At 39.9% G+C, this 24,375-nt stretch overlaps 1 protein-coding gene across 5 annotated transcripts in view; it reads right to left on the reverse strand.

The window, feature by feature from the left end:
* Positions 1–24,375, reverse strand: part of Kcnn2 (potassium calcium-activated channel subfamily N member 2) — a 490,128-nt gene that overhangs the window by 135,603 nt on the left and 330,150 nt on the right. For 4 of the 5 annotated variants that reach the window (XM_087194710.1, XM_021238384.2, XM_021238373.2 and 1 more), the window contains 3 exons: positions 12,449–12,629; positions 10,419–11,704; positions 9,753–9,848 (listed from right to left, as the gene is read on the reverse strand). In XM_087194710.1, the coding sequence (XP_087050836.1) occupies positions 9,753–9,848; positions 10,419–11,704; positions 12,449–12,470 (1,404 nt within the window). In that variant the 5' untranslated portion in view covers positions 12,471–12,629. Of the gene's footprint in view, positions 1–9,752; positions 9,849–10,418; positions 11,705–12,448; positions 12,630–24,375 lie in introns of those variants that run through there. The other variant, XM_087194714.1, reaches the window with a different exon arrangement.

The raw sequence follows: 24,375 nt of genomic DNA on the forward strand, positions 1-24,375 counted from the left end.
CAGCTGGAACCCATACCTGGGAAAGGTTTATGGACAAAACAGCAATCTTGAAAGAACCGTCAGCCATAATATCATAGCACTTTAACACTCATTTACAGTTTTGAAACCAACAGCCAAAAAGATCACTTCCCTCCTACAATAGCCAACTTCCTCACAGAATCTACATTTATTCTGTTAAAAGAAAAGGTGTTTAAAGAGATCAAAATCTTTCATTAAAAATATAGGACTGTAACACACACACACACACACACACACACTAAGGTGTTATTAAATTAATGAACACTGTTCAAATATTGGCCATTTTTGGTTCCCACTCAAAGCCCACAGTGACAGGGCTGTAATTCCTCTCCTTGCACCCCAACAAATCCCAAAACAGAGAAGAACAGCCAGCTGACCTATAAGTAGCCCTCACTACATTTCAGGCAGTATTCTAAGTATTTTATACATATTATCTCACTTAATCTTTCTAACAAATAGATGAAATAAGTGCTCTGTAATTCCCATTTTACAGACCAGGAAATTGAAGTTCAGAGAGATTAAGTAACTTCTCCAAGGTCACATTTCCAATTAGCGGAAGAACTGGGAATGACCCCAGACAGATTGGCTCCAGAGGCATTGCAGAAAACCATGAGGCTCTGTTACAAAAACAGTAAACAACTCAACAAAGAGTCTGATTGCTCTGCTCAGCAGGAAAGTTTATAGAGAAAAATTTTAGAAATTATAGTTTTTAATACCTTCCATAATAAAAAGGAGTGGGAATATTTTAGGAGCAAAGTTATTCTAATAATGCTTTCATATTATGTAAACTTTTAAGTATTAAACATGGATACCCTTTTATAAAACTATTAGCCAATATTTAAAAATCAAGATCATAGAAAAACAGCAAGGCATAGGAAACTACAGACAAGCAAATTCCCAGATTTACACAGCACAGTACTCAAATTCTAGCTGGTACATGGGCCTAAACACACCAGAAAACCACCACATGGGTTACTGAGTGAAGCGATTTATAAGTACTTCAATAAGAAAAGTGACACAAACTTTTCAGAGAACAATTTTACAAACTGTCAATTGCCGTAAATAATAGCCTTTAACTCAACAATTTTCCTCTTGATAGTTTATCCTTAGGAAATCATTAGAGGTGCTAAGAAAAATAAGTTCATCTCCAAGGGTAGTCATTATAAAAGCTATTTTAAAGACTCTGAATTTGTTTAAAGATTTTAAACATTTCAAATTATTTCTAACTTATTAAGTGTCTACACATAAAAAAAATTATATTGATGCCACCTACAATGTGGGAAAAAATATACAGTTACTAAGGACATTTCATGGCACAGGAAAAGTGATAACTACATGAAAAGAATACACAATTTCTTAATACAGATACAGAGCAAATACCATGTCCATAAGTACCTGTAACATAAATAATCATCTTTGGGCAATGCAATTAGTCTAATTTATACTCTTGTTTATATTTCCTATATTTTACCAATTTTCTAACATGAATAGTTATTAATTTTATTACCTGGAGGGAAATTTTTAAAATAAGTCATTGCATCATGAAGCTTATATTATAATGCTTAAAATTATGAGCAAATCAGTCTTCTGTCCTTCTTAGATAGTATTTATAGGCTGGGAGATCATGATATTGTTGCTTTTAGCAAGGGAACAGACTGTTCTCATGATGCTCTTATAGAAAAACTAGAGAAAAACTGGCTAAAAGAGTTCATAGAGTTACATTACTTGAAAGGCTATACTAAATATCACTGATGAGCAGAGGGTGCACAACAAAAAGAGGGTCTAATTAGGAGACTGACCTTGCCAAACTCATGCTGTTAGCATGGCTTCCAAAGGTATTTTCTAAACTTCCAGCCACAAAACTAGGTAAGAAGAGTTACATGTGTAAGTGGCAAGTGTGAATACTGGCTGAGGGTCACTAACATGCACCATCTTTCTGGAACAGAATCTAGCACCATTGTGGAATCTATACAGTCCTGGCAATCCTACAGACCACCCACATATGAGGCTTTCCAAAATGAAACAAGTGTTCATCAAATAAACATTAAAATTGTGACTCACAATTCTGACAGGCTGAAATGCTGGTCTGAAATCAAAATGCTATTTAAGAGGGTAATTAAATGTAAAGCCACACATTGCGACCAATAACAATTTTAATACAAGTATTAGCAGGCAACAGTTTGTGTGAAGCAATGATCATTTTAAATCAACAACAGCCAGTATAACACAGCATTTTTTATGAAGGGAGATAACACCATTGGCAGATCCTATCTGGCAGTTCTGGGTATATTTCTGACTTCTCATTTGAAAAGAAAATTCAACAAAATGGAGTAAGTCCACAAAAATGTGATGAGGGTAAAAAGTCTGATCAGAAATATTAAAAGAAACTGGGGCTGTTTAACTGGGAGGGCATTGAAAAGGACCTAACCAATGTTTAAATGTTTACTCTGTGATCCTGTGGAAGAAAGAATCAATTTATTCTGTTATACTAGAAATTACACTTCATCTTCTTTCTCCACCACTCCGCTAGAACTGCTCATCAAGGACAGCAATGACCTTCAATTTGCCAAATTTAAAAGGTGCTTCTGTGTCCCTATTAACAGACGTTGGCAGCCTTCAATAGAGTATGGTGCCCTCTGCCCTCCTCAACACACTACAGTCTCTTGGCCTCCTGCACTTTAGGAGCAATTAGTTCCTCTCTCTCTCTCTCTCTCTCTCTCTCTCTCTCTCTCTCTCTCTCTCTCTCTCTCTCTCTGTCTCATTCCTCTTTAATTCAATCTTTACATACAAGAGGATGATGGACTCTTGACCTCATTTTTCTAATCTCACTCAGTGATTTGCTCAATTCCTGTGCATTTAAATAGTATCTATGCCAATAATTCCCCAATTTAAATTTCCAGTACAGATCTTCCCTCTGAACTTTAGATTCTCATACACAATCGGCAGCATTTCAAACACATTCTGCTGAAGCAAACTGGTGACTGTACAGCCCACTCTTCCATTTGAGTCCCCTTTGCCTCATTTACACTCAGCTGGTCTAACTAGAACCCCCAGCTCATTTTTGCATTGTCCCTCGCCCTTGCCTGACTCACACAATCCATGAGTAAGCCCACCCTGTCTCCAACATGGGTCTCAAATCTCACTTCTCAAGTCCACCACTGCTACTCAAGTCCAGTGACCATCCTCGCTCTCTCAAACAGCTTGCCAAGAGCATCTTCATAGTCTCCACATCAATCTTCTTAGAGTATTAAACATATTGGATCACGAGTCCCCTCTGCTTTAAGCTCGTCAATGACTTTCCCACTGTACTTTGAAGAAAGGCCAAAATCCTTATCATGGTTCCACAACTGTTCCTTACTGGGTCCGCCACAATCCCTTCCCACCCTAGGTGGTACCATTCTGCTCCTGGACCACACTGCTATGCTCTCATCTGGACAGTAAATTTGTTCAGCTCTTTGCTTAGGTTGGTTCCAGACTCTGCCAAGACTGGCATTTCTCTTCTTCTGTCTCAGTCTAAACGATACTTCCCTCCTCTGACCCTCCTGCCAGATGTGTACCACCCTCAGCACCAATTCTCTTTCTCAGTCCTTTCTATCCCCATCATGGCACTTAACTTCCAATGACTTTGCTGCTTTACTTATTTTTTTTCCTCCCTAATCATACTTCCTTAAACTATCAGCTCTAAGAGGGAAGGAGCCACATCATCTTATTCCCCAGTGAATCTGTAGAGCTCAAGAGCTTCATAAATGTTCAATATGGAAGGGTTAAAACAAGACTGTACCTCAACATAAATAAAATCTTCCTAAAAGTAGGAGCTGTCTACAGATATAACTGACAGCTTTGTAGGAAGAAGGTTCAAGCAGCAACTATGTGGCTTTTATCCAAGACAACACCAAGGACATTCTTGTGCTGGACACTGACTAGGACAGATGACTACGTCTGCACCCTTCATGCAGTTTCTAGTTTCATAAATAGAATTCTTAAGGTATTTCAAGTTGAAATACACTCACAGTTTAGTAAATATATTACAGTAGTACCTCAGTTCACGAATGCTTTTGTTTGCAAACAACATGGTTCAAAAACAGAAGCATTTGGCAGAATTTTGTTTTTGTTTGCAAACTCTACATCAGTAGCAACCATTTGGCAGAATTTTGTTTTTGTTTGCAAACTCTACATCAGCAACAACTGTGGCCATCTTTCCCACACAAGCACAAACGTGGCCATCTTTTCCAAACCTGTAGAACAAATTAAGATCGTGAACAAAGGTACCACTGTATTTCCTACTGAGCAGAAATCTTCTCTAAAACAATCCCACAAAACCAACTTATACCCTAGCCAAATGCAACATCCCAGAAGTTAAATCAGTTTAGGCTTCCTGTCCACCCTGCCAGCTGTAGTTTGGGATGGTGACAGCCCTCAGTGTCTTTCTCTTCCAGTTGTGCTGTGTCCAGAAATGGGATGTGAACCCCCTTGTGGTAAACATAAAGTTCCACTCTCCATTCATTTGTGGTGCTGCTCTGTAAACACACCGGGATCACTTTATTTAGAGTCACACCCATTAATAATGCAGAGATCTTTACACAGGCAGGCCAAGAAAATCAGTCCTGAGTGATTTTGTTACTACAATGCATATATGAAGTCAAAAGTCCTGAAAGCCTCATTACTACTGATGCAGAAGTTCCAGGAAATATAGACATCACTGAGGAGAACACCACACAGTGTGGCAGCTCAGGCAAGCTCTACATCCCTGTTTCATCTACCTCAGAGGTACAGCAGAGACCTAAAACCAATGTAAGATCATCTCTTCTAATATTTCAACTTTCTTCATCTTTCCCAACTTCCCCCAAACTTTCTTAACTAAAATAATAAAAATTGCTCAAGTATTTACTTCTGACCACAACTTTATAATAATTATTCAATTGTCAGCAGATTATACACTACTATGTACTATCAATTAGACACAAAAAAGCCCATAAAATCTTGAGCTCTATCCAGCCAAAGATAATTTTTAAATTCCTTTTCATTATAACCACGATTAACACTGGTGTGGGAAAGCAGAGAATATAAACTCTTATCTTGGTGGAAGGCACATACATATACTACATACACACAGGTACATTACATACATACATATATTTTTTCTTTTTTTTTCAATTTTGGCGATCAACTCCAGATCTCCTGCGTGCTAGGCAAGTGCTTTACCACTAAGCTACACTTTCAGCCCTAATATTGATTCAGCAATTTTCCTGCCAGAAATTTATCATACATATACTCAGATTTAAAATGAATGCACAGAATATTCATTTTAGCAATGCTTGTAACAGCAAAATCCTAGAAAACTCCAAATTTCCTATCAGTTCTCAGGACACAGCTGTCAAAGTAATCCACAGGAAATTCATAAAAAAAGAAAATAAGAAGCTTCAAAAGAAGAATGAGCTAGCTTTCTGTCCTGATGAGGAAAAAAACCCCTCCAATATAAATTAATATTTTTGCAATTCTGGACAGATATACACAATAAAACACTTAAAGTGGTTACCTCTGACAAACAGTGTATAGAATGTGACTACCCTTTTTACTTTAAACTGTTCTTTATGTTTGAATTACTTTCACCATATGTGTTTGCTACTTTGTTAATAAGAATAACAACTATAGGGCCAGGGATTTAGCTCAGTAGTTCCGGCACCTGCCTTGCAAGCAAAAGGACCAGAGTTTGATCCCCAGTACCAAAAAAAACAAAACAAAACAAAGAATAACAATTATGCAGTACTTTCTGGATGGTCTAAAACCATCTACTTGCTCCCTGGACTAATGGGAAAGTAACCATTCTTTCCTGGCCTTCACAAGACAAGCCACAGAACCCACCCAATGGTAGGTTGAAAGAGATGCATTAGTTATCCCATTGCAAAAGATACCAAAACAATCAGAATATTTCCCTAATACTATTCATTATTTAGTTATATTATCATTAAAACAAAAACAAGAAAAATGTTTTCTAATTAAAGTATAGAACCTATCATTTTCCCAAGTCCCCTAAGAACCAGAAAAACCAGCTAACAGCCCAAGGGCTTTCCTTCCCAGTTTGGAATCTTTAGTGTTTGCCAATTTCCACTAAAAATTGCTTCCAGAAGAAAAATGATAGTACAATAAAGCTAAAAAAACTGAAGTGAAATCTACTCTTAAACTTTCTGATATTGAAGATCTTAGAAAGTATTTGAACTTTGCTTTATACATATTCTATCAGAGTAATATCTCAAACTCCACTGCAGGTTGGAAACAAAAAGGAAGGTTACAGAAATCACATTTCTGTGCTTCCTATTATTTGACCTTGAGGTATGAGGTAGGGAAGCTCTTTATTTGGTATCAAGTACACTTTCCAAACCATTAAAAACAATCCCTACAGTATTCTTCCTTTGTTACGAGGTGGCGATACACAGGATATTGTTAAAGTTTATGTATTCATTTATTCATTCACATTTTTTGGGTTTATTGATAAATATAGACAGTAAGGCCAAATGTCAATTTGAAAAAGTTCAATATCTACTTAGCTAAAAATCCTCCACAATCTGATTTTATTATATAAGCATTCTCTCAGGGAAAAAAAAAAAAGCGATTTTTGTTCACAGAAAGTAAAAGTAATTAGTAAAATGAAAAAACTATGTAGCCTGGTGCTTTGAGCTGTCTGTGGTACTGAAAAAAATGACACCAAAGCTTAAATTTCCGGAGTTGTGTTCTTACAAAGTTCCCCCATCACACTATTTTAATCCAAGCGCTTCCGCCCATGACTTACCTGAACCATTTTATTTTGTCAGTGTGTATATAAACATTTTATAAAAGGTCACACTGACTTTCTTTCCAAGGTTCTCCATGAAAATGTCAGGGCCTCTCTGAGCTTCATTAAATAATTCCAGTGGAGAGAGAGCCAGAATAGCAGCTACATTGCTTACTTTTCCTGAATGTAGTAGGAAATCATATCATACACCAGAAACTCACATTAGCTAGCTACTACTACCTAGGCATCATACCATGTCATTCATGTTAGATTATATGCTACATTCAAGGACGTGCATTTGGTTCTCAAAAATAGGGCAATATATTTAAAACTCATTATAGTAAACTGAGAGGTGCCCATTCACTTAAAAGCTTTTATGAAAGAAGTACACCCAGTGTGGTGACATCAATAACTTAAAAAGAAGGGCACAATTTGTCATTTTCCATGAATATACATGAGCCTGTGCACTTGTTTCATTGAGCTTCGGCGTGAAGTATTCTGGCAGCATTGCTGAGACTCTTCTTTGGACAAATTAGAACACTGGTGTTTTTTTCTGGTTCTTGACTTCCAGCTCAGTGTCCTCACATTAATTTGGTCACTTTTCATTTTATTTATTTTTCAAAGAATCTTGGATGAAAGTTTAGAGATTCATCCTGAGGGAGAAATCCCTCTAGACAAAATACTGAGTATAAAAATGGCATCATCCAAAGTAAAAAAAATGATATTATCCAAGCCCCTATTTTGAAATAATAGTGTGATGGGCTTACCAGAGACCATATATCATATACAATAAGCCCAACTTTAAAAAATCTAACATTCAGTAATGCTTATGTCATGCAAGAGTAAAGAAATTCACTGTATTTATTCACCAAAATCAATCTTGTCATTTTTCTCACCTAACCAACATATCTAGGCATTTGGGTAAGATGAATAGTCCAAATTAACAATAAGAATATTTTAAGGCATGAAATAATCTATACAAATATAATTTACTGTATTTTTATTAGCTTCTGTAAATTTCAAGAATCTAGTATCTCTTTTTTTAGGACACATAATTAACATCTGGCAGCTCCTCTTAAGACTCTTATGAGTTATTTCAAAAGAATTGCCCAAGAATTCTTAAAAAGTCAGTGTTTTCAAGAAGACACTTTGTTCTTAATGTTAATACTAGCAAATGTCCTCCCTATAAATGCTTGTTTAGCTGTGTCCTTTTTAGAAGAAACAGGCAATACTAGGAAAGCTGATGTTCAATAAAAATCAGCAAGGTCTCCGATTCTATGGTGTGTTAAGTAAAACTACTTTGGTCTACAAGCAAAAAAATGTTTAAAGTTCCTTGATTCTTAAAAATACACAAGAACATTCTAGAGTTACCCCTGAACCATAACCCTATTCATATAACAATGTCTGGAGTTAGAGGGAAATTGCATATAAAACAATGTCCATGCTTTGGGGCTTTGGCAAAAGCAGCCAAGCACAGCAAGGGCTGTGGACTGAAAGAGAAGAGAAGGGGCCTATTCTAGCACTGTCCTTTCCAGCTAAGGGATCTGGCAAGCTACTCACCACTCTGGCTTCAGGCACCTATCTATAAACTGAGTCAAAGGACCAGTTTTGTTCCATTCATTTCTACCTACTTTTCAGGTAAATGTGAAAAGATACACTCGTAATGGTTAAGTGAAATTTCAGAATCACTTTAAAACATCTGAAAGAATCTCAAAAGGCTACCATCACCAGAACTAAATTAAAGATGGATCTATGTAAATTTTTAAATTAAAAAATTTAAATGTATTTCCTTGTTTTGCCAGTGCAGTTGTATTACTTATCCCAAACATTCTCATTTTTTTCTAATTCTCATTCTCTACCTTTATTCCTCCAAAACACACTTTTCAAAGTTTTAGAAAATATAAATGCAAAATGAAGTAATTTCTCCTTCACTTGGGGTTATGCACATCTTCATTTTGGGCAAATATTAAAATTGTTTTGTTTCAAAGTTGGTGTGTGTTTGCTAATTACTAATTTAAAATTAATTTAACACTAAATTACATCACATTTCCTACACAATGTCTTAAATTCGAAGGCAATCTGAATATGAGTTTCATGGTCCCACTAAATACCTAACAATGACTCAAAGAAATCATAAAATACATATTTGCTACAATTCAAAACTAGGAAAATCCCTAATTTAATTTACCAACTTTAATGTTTCCTTAAGTATGGGCTATAGCAAAGTAAACAAATGACAAAAGGAGCCATAAATTTCTGTTTACTGATATTGTCAGTAGCAGCCAAATCTAACAGTAGAGCTCCTAGCTGGATTTAAGCAATGTCAACACCTTCCTATTAAGACAGCTCGCAAGGGCAGTAGCCAGAGCTTTTAAATGACATTTTAAAAAATGACTTAGTGAGCATAGCTAAGAATCTATTAAGCTAAGAGATATAGACAATTTGTAAACTAAACTTTAAAAACTTTTTGAAATGTTAGCAAATATAGGAAAGAATTAGAGCTTTTTAATGTTTGTATCAGTTAGCCATTAACATAATAAACCTATTTTCTTCTTTATGCTGCTTTATAGCAGACATACAGATGGACAGAAACCTCCGTAATAACTTACTAATAAAAGATGTCTTAAAGAACGCACATTTACAGTATAGATTAAAGACAATATATAACTGGCTTTAAGAAAAACGTGACTGATGCAAAGAAGTGGATCTACGTAAAGATAAAAAGGAAAAATCTTAATAATTAAACAAGTACATCCCAGAAACTACTGTATAAGCCTGCTGCACTGCCTTATTTTTTTTTAACCTCTTCAAAGAGCAGGTCATATGCTAACATGGGAATGGAGTGTGTGTCTTCCATCGCCTCAGGCCAGGATGTGAGGGATTGGGAAAGCCCCTGCTGTTTTGCTTTCCCCCCAGGCTGACTGCTTGGCGTTGGGTCACCGATAAAAAGCAGAGCCTAAATTACCTGTATTTCCCTGGCGTGGTACACGATGATCAGACCAAGCAGGATGATCGTGGAGAGACTGATAAGGCATTTCAGAGCTAAGGAGTACAGCGACGCCTGCAACACAGGAGAAGACCTTTAAGAAAAGACCACTTCTAACCACCTTCCAGGTCACGAGGGTCTGTGCCCTGCTAGTGGACTTGAACCCACTCCAGGGGTCCTGAACCCGGGGAGGGGACGGCTCAAAACCAAGCACGACGAGCACGCACAACCCGGTGGGCTCCCTTAGCGGCAAGGTTTGGACTCAGGCGGCATCATCTAGGGCTGATTCGCAGAACCTGGTCCGCTAAGCCCGGGAGAAAGTTCCTCCTGACCTGAAGAGCTGCAAGCTAAAGGCACCTGGCCTCCTAAATACGAGCACCAGGGGAGGAATACGCACGCTTTCACCACAATCGCCAAACTTGTTAAATGTGCCTGAACGCGCCGGGCACTTCAGCGCCTGGAGAACTTAGGCAGCACGCGGAAAGGTCTCCTCTCCGAGACGCCCAGCCAACCAGGGCTTGGCGTCCTCGCCGCGCTCCTTGTGCCGGCTGGCGCTCCGATAGTCCCGGGGAAGGTTCCCGCCAGTGCCCATCCCAAACACCTGGCGCCGCACGCCGGGAGGGTGGGCAAGGGGACAAGCCATACCTTGTCATAGGCGCCCCACGACAGCTCGGTCTCGATGACCATGACCACGATGCCGAACATGCCGAAGATGAGCGCATAGTCGCTGAGCCGCTTGCGCTTCTCAAACAGGGCACGCCGGTGGCCCAGCTTGTAGCCAATGTTCTGGTTCTTCTTTTTGCTGGATTTGGTGCCACTACTGCTGCCGTGCCCACTGCCGCCGCCGCCGCCACCTCCGGTGCTGCCTCCGCCGCCCGCTCCGTAGAGCGCCAGGTTGTTGGAGTTGTTGTGCTCGGGCTTCGACACCACGATCTCCGGGGCTGAGGACGAGGCGGCGGCCCCGACGGCTGCGGACGGGGAGGACGCGTCACCTCCGACGGGCGCGGGGGGCTGCAGGGGCTGCGCCTCCGAGTCCATGTCGTGCAGGTTCCGGCGGGACGCGCTCAAGTTACTGAGCGGCCGCATGACGCCCCCGTTGTACCTGCAGCTGCTCATGGCTATTTCGGTGAAAGGGTTGCTCTCGCGCCGCGCCTGGGACTGGTGAGGCTGGTGGTGCGCCGGGTGCGCGGGGTGGTGGTGATGGTGGTGCGAGAGCGGCGGCCCGGAGCCCAGGCTGCCGAGGCTGCCCGTGGGGCTGGCGGCGGGCTGCAGGCTGTGGCACTGGTGGTACTGGGAGGCGGACGCGGGCTGCTGCGCGGGCTGCTGCCGGAGCGCACTGGCATGGCTGGACGGCGTCAGCTCGCTCACATTGAGCTGGCTGCCCCGGCGCGAGGAGCAGCAGCAGCAGCACGACGAGCCCGACAGAGGAGAGGAGGTGCGGGTCCGGAAGGCGCCGCCGGGCGAGGAGGTGCGGAGCAGCAGGGACAGGTTATCCCCCGCCCCCGCCCCCGCCGCCAGGGCCCCGGAGGAGGCGCAGCTGTTGCACCGGAGGCATGGGCTGCTGCCGCTGCTGCCGGGCGGCGGGTGCGCGAGGTGCGGGTGGTGGTGCGGGTGCGGGAGGGGCGCGAAGGGCGGGCACGGCTTGTCCTGGCTCTGCTGCTGCTGCTGCTGCTGCTGGCAATGCAGGTGTGAGGAGCGCGGCGGCGGCAGCTGCTCTGGGAAGAAGCCGTGCTGGAACTGCAATGGGGTTTCCATGTCAGAGCTGTTAAAGCTGCAGGGAGACCAGGCGGTGGTGCACCCTGCGCAATGCGTTATGGTCGGGAGCGGGGACTCCGGCTGCTGGTGCGAGGAAGGGCCCATGCCGGCTCCGGTAGAATCGAGGCGGTGAGTCCGATTGGCTGGGCGCACCAAAACAATGGGCATGACATCACCTGCGGGGACCGAGACGGAGTTTGCAGCGCGCTCGGGCTAGGGGAGCGCGTGTGAGGGCACCAGGGAGGGGAGTCTGCGGAGTGGAACCCCGGGGGCGGACTGGGGGGGGCGCCCCCAGCAGGGCTAGGAACTCCGAGCCCCCACGCGGTGCAGCCGGGCTGCGGGGCTGAGAGAGCGGCGGCGCTGAGAGAGCGGCGCCTTCTCTCGCGCCGTCCCCCGCCTGCGCGGACTCACCACTCCGGCCCTTCAGCAGGCAGGGCCACCCGGCCCGGGGCTGTGGAAACCCGGCCGCTCCTCCCTGACTCCCCGGGGCTGCTGAGCGGCAGCCTCTCCACCACGCCCAGCTCTCGCCACAATCTTCCCGCCCAGAGTGGGCTGCAGGCTGCCCGCCAAGCAACCGCGGGGGCGCCGGCTTTGGGGAGAAAAGTTTGGCGACAGGCGATGCCAGCGCAGCGGCGTGGAGGTGAAACCCAGAAAAGCGGGCGCCACCTCAGCCCCCGAGGATCAGCCCAACCCGTGCGGAGATCGCAGCACTTAGCTCCCAGTCCTCGCGTCTGGACAGCTGGCCGCGCTCCCGCCCACTGCGCGGAGGCGCGGCGCGGACAGGGTTAACTGGGCAGGGGCCGGGGGAGCGGGGCGGGGCCGGAGGGGATCCCCGCAGTCCGCGGGCGGGCGGAGCTGGCGCGGGCTTCCCGGGTCCCCCTGGCGGGGGCGGAGGGCTTTCCCCGCTCCCGCCCGCTCACATCTGCGCCCTCTTCGGAACATGAAGGGCTGGCGCCCTGGCCGCCAGGTCCGGGGCTGCGGCTCTCAGGCCCCCCAGCGGCCCGAGCGGGTTGTTCCGCAGGCTGCTTCGGCAGGGCAGGGCGGCTGGGTCGAGGGTCTGGGGGCTGCTTGGCCTCCAGCTCTTCGTGTCCTCTTCCTCACCTGCAGCACAGACACAAAGCAGAGGCGGGTCAGGAAAGCGTAAACCCCCGCGGCTCGCCGAGTCCTGACTGCAGCAGCGTGTGGGAGAGGGGCCTGTCTCTGGTTGATTCACACCCACAGTCACGGCCTGGCTGAGAAATGATTGGTACTGTAATGATAAGTCCGGATGAATAATCGCTGCCCAGGGACTGTGCGGGAGTTTTGCTGGATTTAGGTATAATGATTATTTGCTCTTAATAAACCAATAAAAATTGCACTTGTTTGAAATTCGCCGTGATACGTTTGTTCTGTGTTTGCATACACTAACAAAGCAATTGGAGATCCTTTTCAAGCTCTTTGTTACTGCTCCATCTTAAGTCTTCATTCTTATTATTCATTGAAATTCTCATCTCCCTCAAAAAAGAACTAAGATGAAAGAAACTGACCAGCTGAATATTTGTTTGCATTTTAAATTGATCTGAAAGCAAGATTTTTATGATAGGGATTATTATAATGAATTAGACCAAGAAATTAGAGTGAAAGCAGATCACCCTCATTAGGTAATTGGAATTCTTAACTGGATCCAATTTCTTGATATTCTACTCGGCAGCTGCCCTAAAGTTGTTTACCTAGTATCTGCTTGTAAGTGTGTGTGTGTGGGGGGGGTTCCAATGCCATGGAGTGAATAATTCATTTGAGGATATTTAAATGTGTGTTAAACAATTTAAAGTTTTGTATATGCCAGTAAATAGATTGCAAAGAAAAAAGGGAAAGGGTTGCTTTTACACCGCCCCCCTTGATATGATCAATACTTTCAGGACTTGAATTTCTTAATGGCCTTGATCAAGAATAGAATTTCAGTGGGTGAAAATCAGAGACATTCTTATAATCTATTATGATTTTTGTTCTGTGAGAAATTAATAAAACGTTTAGAATAATGACTCCCTGAATTTGGGGGTCAGTTGAGTTGATATTGCACAAATGGTGACATTTTGACTTTGAGGAAGAGCCAGAAGCTGCACAGTGAGTAAGGTATAAGGACACACCGTAATATTTTCATTTGATGGAAATTACCATAAACTTTTGATCAATGAGGTGTTCCCAAAAATACGTTGAAGGTTTAAATAAAATTTATTAGAGTAAAAAACACAATTGTTATTAATCAGCCTCAAAATATGTAGTTAAAATATTTCCCTTTGTACCAACACACTTGTCCCATCATATTTGGCAATGTGCCTTTTACTGTAGTTTTTAAAAAATTTATTTGCCATATTTTTCAATCACCATTTATATATCTTTATATCTTAAGTATGGGATTAAATATATCACTAATCATGTGGAAACGGAGTGCTCGATGAGATTGAAGGTAACATCGCACAGAATTCTCACCTCTTTTAAAGATGCTTCTGGGGAGGATAGGATGCACAATTTACAGAAGAAAGTGGAAATTTATTCCACAACATTGGGGATTGTCAGAATATCAGAACCCAGATTAACATTACTTCAGCCTAGCCAAGATTTTGAAGTCTCATTAAAATAATAATGTGACACTGTGTCTAGACAGCAAGTCAAACAGACATGTATTGCCTTTTCATTAAGTAATCAACTGATCACACGTTCTAAACATCTTGCTAGTAAATGTCTCTGTTCTGAGAATATGATAAACCTCTATTAGCATGATGATGAGAAACCATACATAAACTCCAAAACATTATGTTTCATCATAACTTTGGATATTGGATCACAGAGCACGTTTAAGGAGTTCTTATTTTCATGATTTCTCTTTAATAAAATTAACATTTTTAGCTAATAAGTAGACTTTTAAAATACATATATCATAACTGGGTGTTTTCCTATGTAGGATTGTAGAGGTACATATAGCACGTAAAGTTAAGCAGTCAGCAACAAAAACAATATTCTCTCACATAGAGAGTGGATTATACATAGCACATTCATACTGTAGAGTGAAGAAGGAAGGAGGAAGGAGATGAAAGGCACAAAAACAAGGGTCAGCAGCTTAAAGTGAAAGCTTGTAGAAAATTACGTTTGCTTTTCTTTCCTCCCCAAGGACTGTAAGTGCTGGAATTTCCCTAGATTAACACCAGAGGTCATACTCATCCACAAAATGCGTTTGAAATCTAATCAACTAAATATCTGTATTTCCAGCATCATTTTTTTTTTAATTCTCTATTTTTTCCTTAGGACCTACAATGCTATCTTCCTTACACAGTATTTGTTTTATGTAAAGCTTGTGAAAATGTACATGCTGACAAAACCCACACACACAAACACACTTTGTTAGTTTCCCAAACCACAAGGTCTTAAGAGAAAGATTCAGATTTTTGACACTCCAATCTTGTTATTTACTTAGATTTATATTATGCGGCTGTTTATAGTTCTTTTCTTTACAGGATTGTTTGTGTATGCTGTCTCTCTTTATTGTCCCTTTAAAAATAGGACTCTGGAATTAGACAGCACAGGGGCTCCATGGCACCTGTTGGAATCTGAAGGAAAGCTGCAACAGACCTACAAAGTAAATATTTTTCTGGGATTCACTTTTCTTCTTTGCTGGGTGATTCAATTATTTTGTGGTGCCAAACACAAGTTGTGATAAAATAGAGCCTCTCTGGTCATATTTTCCTTAGTGATAAATTCAAGTAAGACATCAAGATAGTATAAGTTGCTTCCTAATAGCACAATTTCATGTTTCCTGAAACATACCATAAAAATCCCTGAAAACACCATTGTTTTAAATTACATATTGTCCTACCATAAGTAAATACATTTGAAAACATTAAAATTATTATAAGTATTCTTTACAGTTCTGTATTATGATTATAAACTATCAAGACTTGAATGAACCTACTGATAATAGTCTTACTAATTTTTAGTAAAGCTTCTATTTTCCAGGGACTAATTATCATGTTGGGTCCTAGCCATCAACTTCATTAACTTTTCAAAATTCTTTCTTCTCTCACTCTTTTCTCCTACTGTTTCTCAACTAATCAACATATCTACAAAAGTTTCAGCAATGCCAGCAAAACAGCAACAAAATATCATGCTAATTTTGCTGGTAGAATTGAACTCTGTTACTTAAGTAAATGGGTGAAGAGGTAAAATTACTAGATAAGTCTTTTTTAAAAAGTCTGTGAGTTTAATGAACAAATATGCTTTGCAGCTAGAAACACACCCAAATATAGAAAATTATTTTTAAAAGAAAAGAAAAGGGAGAAAATGGTTATAGTGAAACATGCCTATAATCCCAGGACTCTGGAGACTGAGGCAAAAGCATCATTGCTGTGAGTTCAAGGCCAGCCTGGGCTACATAGTGAGTTCAAGATCAGCCTGAACTACCTAATGAGACCCTGTCTCAAAAACAAACAAAAGGGGTGGGGGGGAGTTGTGGAGAGCACATTGCACTTTATAAAAGTTTCTCATGTTTTATTGTATTTGCATCTCACAAAAATGGATGTGGAAGGCAGAAAAGATTTTCTTATCTCCATTTTACAGGTGGAGAAAATACCTGAGACACAGTAGTTGCCCTGCCGAAGGTGACAGAGGTGAATAGCAACAATAGCAATGCCACATTTCAAAGTCTTCTGAGTCTGCGTAGTGTCAGCTTCACACTTTGCCGGGTTTTGCCACAGCAGAATAAACTAACAAATGCATCCACTCACACAGGAACAAGTAGTCATAACCAGACCTCACCAGGAACTGCCTATGAATGGCTTCGTAGACACTTCCTAACTGACTCTTAGTTTCTGTAATCTTTAACTACTGTTGTTTTGTTGACTTCACTTGATCAACAGAACAATTTATAAAGATGTGAATTAAGTGTAGATGAAATGGCAATGTTGTACACCTGCAGATCCAAGCTGCCTAACTACACACACACACACACATGCACACGTGTGTATGCACACACACACGTGTATGCACACACACACAAATCCTAGTGTATTCAGACATACTTTTTTTTACCAGCTTTTCATCCTTTTGTTATTAGCAATCTCTGTAATAAAAATAAGACCAGTGAAGAGCATTAATAGCACGAGCAAGTCCCTCTTGCTTTCTGCATGAGAAGTGAAAGGAACAGCTCAAGCTCTTAGTCCAGTGGCTCAGAGGACCCTGTCTGCCGTCCTGAGTGGATCCAGACTGGCTCCTGGGCAGCTCTGCTCTGACAGCACTGTCTTCACACTGGCTCTTCCTTTGTGTCAACAAGTGAGGGAGCCAGAGAAAGGAAGCCGGCTGTGTGTGGCAAGGAAAGAGGAATTGGAGTGTGTCACAGCTGGGACAGAGGGTCAGCAAAGATATTAAAACGCAGCCCTGCCAGGATTATACTACACTTGTAATCCCAGTGACTAGGGAGGTCGAGACAGGTCCATCACAAGTTTGAGGTGAGCCTACATGACTTAATGACCCTGTTTCTAAATAGATAGATAGACAGATAGAAAAAAAATGAATGAATGGACCAGGGATATGGCTCAGTGGTAGAGCATTTGTCTAGCATGTTCATGACCCTAGATTCAATCCCCAGTATAAAACAAAACAAAACAGCTCCTAAATGTTGAGGCTATAACTTCTACCTGCTGATTCTAAAAGTTCTTGGGTCAATGTCAAAACATAAGGGGCTGCCAAAGTTCTCAGAGAAATCCACTGTGTTTTCCCCATTATTAATTTCTCCTCCCCTGCAAGATTAGAACACACTGTGCATTGGCTTTTTTTTCTCTTTTCCTAATCACAGCACTGTAAATTACATTTCTAGGTGTTACCCATTAACCCTCTACATTTTTATACTTTGCTTTTTCTTATCGAACTCTTTCCATACAGGCTGATAAAATACACCACCTTTCTTCTGACTTTATGTTATCTGCTTTTGTGGGATTATTTGTAAATATCCACCCCCCTAATAACTGTAGTGCAGTAGAGTTTAATATCCTATAAAGGGAAAGAACAATGATCTGGAATTGAACATAACAATTTCACTAGCACTGAAGGACTCTAAATGCTAATATATTGTCAGGTTTGGATATTCATTCTTCTCTTGGAAAATAGGGGTTTTTTAAATTATCTTTTATTCGTTGTTATTGCTATTTTGTTTTATAACTGTAAATCCAGTAGCCTTTTGTTCTACTGTTTTAATTATTAATGTATAATAATTGTTCATGTGATAGAAAAGAATACATGTTATGCATCTGGGAAAAATAAACCAATGGATATATACTAGACAAATACAATGACAAAATTCACTATTTGACAGTGTTTTGCCCTCACTTCTAGGATGAGTCCTAAAAAATACTTTAAGTTAGTTAAAACTGTTGATACTTTTACAAGTTATTTTCTCTTAACAAGCATTATTTCTGGGTTCATATAACAGAAAATATAATTAGGGAAATAGCAGTGTTATGTGATTCCAAGGTTAAGTCCTCAATGGTATTCCAACTACTTTCTTTGGATATTTTCTGTCATTGTCCTCCTTCATATATATTGATTTAACCCTCAGGTTTACAGATCTCCTAGTGGCAGAAACGACTGCAACTACTGTAGGCCTCATGTCCACACATACACACACACACACACCGTTCAGAGGGAAGCACATCATTCTCTGTCCCATATACAAACAATTCTCTAGACATATCTGATTGCCCCAATTTAATTCACATACCTAGCTCTGAATTAAAAGAATGGTTAAAGAAAGGTGTGATGGGAATGACTCATTAAACAGAGAATATAGGTAAAAAATACAAATTATTTTAAATAATCAAAACTCTAGAGTTAAAGTACGTATGCACAGTGCAAAATTCAGAGGAGCTCAGGTACAGATTTGAATTGGCAGGAAAAAAAATCAATGAATATGAAGAAGATAGACTGATAAACATACAACCTGAAGAACAGAGAGAAGGAAGACTAAAGAAAAATTAACAGAGCCTTGTAAATACATAGGATACCATTAAGTGCACCAATATACAAGAAATAGAAGACCAGAAGAGGAAAAGAAAAAAGGAGCAGAAAAAATATTCAAAAAGTAATGGCTGAAAACTTTCTAAGTTTGAGGGAAAACAAAATGTACCCAAATTCAACAAACTCCAATTAGGATAAACATTAAGGAATCCATTCTCATATGAACCATAATCCAGAAGTTGAAAGTCAAGGAAAAGAGAGAAAATCTTAGAATTGACAAGAGAAAAGTGGCATGCCAAGTAACAGTGAGCCACAGGAAGATTAATAGTTGACTTAGCATCATCAACAATGGTGACCAGAAGACAGCAGGATGATATATCATCAAAGCGCTAGAAGGAAAAATAAAATGTCAACTAAGAAAATTGTATCTAGTAACAGCATCAAACGTGAAGTCAAAAATAAAAATATTCCCAGAGAAACAAAAACAGAGAATGTGTTACTAACAGACTTGGCTTACAAGAAGTACTGGAGAAAATCTTCAGGCTGAAAATAGGCAATACTAGGTAGTAATAATCTGAATGTGCACACACACACACACACACACACACACAATTGCCAGTAAAAGTAATTATGTCAGTAAAGAGTGTAATTTCATAATCTTTCTCTTTTCTAAATAATTTAAAATAAGTTTTATAAAACAGTGTATGCAAGTTATACTATTTAGCTTATACTAAAGAAATGCAATATATTTGACAGTAACAGCACAAAGGATACAGGTGAGAGTACAGCTGTATCAGATTATAGAAATGTCATCAGATGATAACTTGAATTCACAGAAGAAGAAAATCAGAAATAGTAAATAATAAGGTTATATATATATATATAGCATACATACATACACAGTGGAATATTGCAGCAAAAATAACATAAAAATGGAGAGGAGAGATTAGATTAGAAATAACATTTTTATTTGTCATTGAAGTTGTTAATATAAATCAGAAGAAGGTTCTGATAAATTACAGCACAATGTTCCAAGCCCTAAAAACCAGTAAGAAAACAACACCAAAAATTTAGTGAAGGATCACTATAGGAATTAAAATGCCATACTAGAAAAATATTTACTGAATGCAAGGAAACAGTAAAGAATAGAATAACAAAAAAGACATGACACATAAAAACCAAAAGTAAAATTATAAACATAAATGTAACTGTATAAATAACAACATTAAATGTGAGTGGATAAAACATCCAAACAGAAAGCAAAGGGACTGTATACAATTTTTTAAAAATATGCTATGCTTTATACTATTTTCAGGAAATATACTTTAGATAGAAAGGTACAAATAGACTGGTACCTCAGTTCATGAACTTAATGTGTTCCACAATTCTCGTCTCAAACCAAATCAAATTTCCCCATCGGGTTCAATGTATAATGGTAATCCATTCTGAACCATATGTACTTTTTTTAACCACACAAATATAAAACAAAGTACAGTGCAGCACAATACAGTATGAAGAGAGAGAACATTAACCTTGCTTGAGGCAACTTCTGGTGTGGAGGACAGGCAGGCGGGTGGGGAGGAGGTTATTGTTTGGAGGGAGAGACCCCCTCTACAAGGATATCAGGAAGATCTCCTTCGGGTTCCCTGTCTTTTTAGTTTCTTAGTTGCAGGGTTAATTTTGATGAAAACTCTGTCTAATGTCAGTTGTTTTTTCCTGTGCTGCATAACCCACCAGAAATGAGAGATCATGTTATCATTAATCAGATTCAACACTCTGTTAATTACAGTTATATTGGGGTGGTGCTTCTCAAAGAAATCCCAGCACCCATTCCATTTTTCCAAAGTGGATTTTATCACATCGCCGCTAACCTCCTCTCTGTCTTCCTCTTCCCCAGTGGAATGCTCCTCAACAAGCACCTTCTGCTGCTCTTTTTGGAGTTCAGCAAGTTCTTCCATCATCACCTCTTCCTTATGGTCCTCAACAAGCTCCTCCATGTCTGCACCATCAACGTCCAGACCCATACTCTCCTAGGGACACAATCTCCTCCACTACTGTTACATCAGAACCTTCAAAATCCCATTCAGTGACACATTCTGGTCACAGTGTCCTGCAGGCTGAGTTTAAGGCTTAGTACGTGACATCTTCCCAGGCTTTGTCAGTGAAGTTGATGCAGTGGAGGACATTGAAATGTTTCTTCCAGAACTTTTCACAATCAAGGATGTCTCTTCAATGACATTAAAACACCTGGTGAAGAGCACCTTTGTGTACAGCTTCTCGAAGTTGCAGATCACTTACAGGTCCTTGGGTTGCAGAAGAGGTATGCTGGGAGGGAAGAAATTGAACTTTATGAAGTCATACTTAGCATCTGTATCATCCACCAAGGCTAGAGAGTGTGCTAGGCACTGTCCATCAGAAGAAGGAACTTTTCAGGCAGTTGATTGTCAGAAAGATATTTCTTAATATGATGGGTGCGTAGACCTCATGCAGCCATTCCATGAACAATTGCCTTGTGACACAAACTTTTGCACTGGCCCTCCACGTGACAGGCAGTCTGGCCTTGTTTCCATTCTGCTCTTTGAATGCATGAGCAGTCTGGCTTACTACACCAGTAGTGCCTTCATCTTTAGATTGGCACTTGTGTTCGAACACAGCAAAAGGGTCACTCTATCCTTCATGGGCTTTTGCCCTGGCAGTGCCTTTTCCTTCTGTGTGACATAGGTTCTGTTTGGCATCTTCTTGCAGAAAAACCGTTTCATCACTGTTGAACACTTGTTGAGGGATGTATCTTTTTGCCTTTTGTGAATTCTTTCTTGTAAGCTTCTGCAGTGGCCTTGTCAGAACTGGAAGGCTCACCATGTCTCATCACACTGTGGATGCCACTTCTCTTGTGGAATTTATCAAACCACCCTCTATTGGCTTTAAATTCATCTCTTGTTGCACTTGTAGAGGGGTTTTCTTGCAGTAAATCACTGGGTAATTTCCTGGCTTTTCCAAAGATCATAGCTTTATTAACACTATCACCAGCCAGCTGTTTCTCATTCAGCCACACCAACACAATTTTTTCCACCTCTTCCAGCACTTATGTCTTCTGCTTGGTTAATATCGTTACTCCTTTTGTCACATCAGCTCCTTCAATGGCATCTTCATTCTTCAAAATAGTCGAGTCTGTTGACTTTACCATCTTGTGCTCTGGGGCCAGATCAGTTACAAAATTACCATTCTCATGCTTTTCTACAATTTCCTTCAATTCTATGGTTATTTTCTTCAAAACCTTCTTACCATTCTTGCTCTGCACATTCTTGTCACCTTTGTTACCACTCTGCACTTTGTTTTGACCACTGTGCTTGCTCTGTACTTTCTTTGAAGCAAGCCTGGACTGAATAATACAGTCATTTATACACCAAAAAGCACACAAAAAAGCTTTACAGCAAGTGTGCACAAGTCTATCTGCAACCAGGATCTCAATTAGAGGAAGCCACAACCACGTGTCAGAGCAGGGAAGACGGCCTCATTCATGAGGGGAAGATGGCTATGATCATTTTCATCACCCCATACAGAATTTACTAATGGGAGCAAAAGTTTGCTAAACACTTCTGTTCACAAACCAAATTGTGCACAGAAGCATTCTTGAAGTATTGCTGTAGTTTAAAGATATACCACTAGAGCTGGAGTGACTCTATGACTATCAATCAAAATTATTTTATAAAATGGTTATAACTGCACAAAAGGTAATTTTATAATGACATCAATCAGAAAAATATAATTATAAATACATGGGGTAATCAAAACATAAGGTAAATGTTTAAATTTTTAGACATTTAAACATTTATTATAGTAAATAGATATTGCCATTAATTGCTCTCAAAATATCTGCCTCACTTTGAACAAACGTACTTAATCATTATTGCCTGAGCCTCTTTAGGAGATGTTATCAAAAATAGAGTGAATGCTGCTGCCAAGTTCCATCCAACTGAAAGGTAGGCTTATGAAAACATTGCAGTGTGTCCTCATTCACCTTCTTCATGAGAACTGTCATTGTACAACTTCTGGCTCTACCCCAAAGTTAAAATAAATATGAAAGGTGAATGTTTTGAATTGATTCAGGACATCAAGGCAGCCATGACAGCTCAACTAGACATCCATGAGAAAGTACTTCTAGAACTGCTTTAGAAAGTGGCAAGAACTATAGGATATGTGTGTTCAAAGTGAGAGGGAATGTTTTGAGGGGGATTAATGGTTGTGTATTTATTGTAGTAATATTTAAAATCTATATATTCTCCATATGTCTTGAGGTCACAGACCTAACAGACATTTGAGAATATTCTACCTAACAAGATAATCCACATTCTTCTCAAGCATGCAAGGAATATTCTCTAGGCTAGACCATATATTTTGCCACAAAATAAGCATGAATAAAATTAAAGGATTCAAATCATGTGAAATGTGTTGTCTGGCTATTTGGAAGAAATTAATAATCAAAAACAAAATGAAAGAATCAAAAACTAAAAACAAAGAGCAACCAAAAAAGAAAATAAATGAAAGTTGGAAAATTCAAAAATGTGTGCAAACCATACAACAGATTCCCAAATAATTGAGTCAAAAAGAATAAATCACGTAGGAAATTAGAAAATATTTATACATGAATAAAGACAAAAATTACAGACTCAAAACATATTATACATTTAGATGCAGCACCAAGGGAAATGTATAGCTATACATACCTAAAGTGAATGAGCAGAATATAGCTGACATTAATCAGCTCAAGAAACTGGAAAAAGAAGATCAAACTAAGCCAAGCAGAAAGAGTCATAAGTGCTAGACTTGAAATTAATGAAATAGTGAAAAGAAAAGTAGCAGAAAAATATCAAGTGAAAGCAAAAGTTATTTGAAAGGTCAACAAAATTGTCAAACCTTTAGCTACAATGACTGGGGGGTGGGAGAGATTACTAAAATCTAGAAATGAAGGACATCACTACCAACCTTAGAGAAATGAAAAGGATTACAAGACAATGAAATGATAAATTAATGACTTAATGACTTAGATGAAGTAATCAGAGCCTAGAAATATACAATATACTAAAACTAACTGATTAAGTAGAAAATTTAAGTAGGCTGTAAAAAGAAATGATTGTATTTGTAATTTTAAAACTTCCCATGAAGAAATGAGCAGGCCCACATGGCTTCACTTGTGAATCCATAGTACTTGTAAAGAATAATTATATATAATTCCTCAGAAACTCTTCCAAAAAATAGAGCAGGAAGAAACACTTCCTAACTCATTTGATGAGACTAGTATTACCCTGATTCCAAACCATCACAAGAAAAGAATGTAGACAGAAAAATCTTCAACAAAATACAATCAATCTGAACACAGCAATATATGAAAATTACTATATACCATGAGCAGTGGGATTTATTTTAGGAATGAAAGGTTAATATTGGAAAATAAATTATGATAATACCACATACCAATACAATCACCATCTCAGTAGAGAAAAAGCATGTGACAGAATCCAAAATCTTTACATAATAAACATGTGCAACAAAGTAGGAATAGTAAGAACTTAAGGAAAAAGGCTTTGTCAATGTGATAAAAGGAATCTATGAAAAGTCTACTCTTAATATCATACTTATTGGGGAAAGACTAAATGTTTCCAAAACTCTCCTTTACTTCAATCACAATTATCCCACTGTTCTGTCTACCTTCTGAAGCACTTCTGGAAGTTCTCTTAAATGATTTTAGGAAATGTAATTAAAAAAAAAAGAGCATCAGTGAATGCTGCTGCCCAGTGCCATCTAATTCCTTATCCACCTTCTTCACTGGATCTGGTTCTGGCTCTTCCCCAAGGCAAAATGACCATAA

Source organism: Heterocephalus glaber, unplaced genomic scaffold, assembly GCF_053883595.1.
Source record: "Heterocephalus glaber isolate CG9 unplaced genomic scaffold, H.glaber_assembly_v1.0 deba00001606, whole genome shotgun sequence".
In the NCBI taxonomy this organism is placed as follows: Eukaryota; Metazoa; Chordata; class Mammalia; order Rodentia; family Bathyergidae; genus Heterocephalus; species Heterocephalus glaber.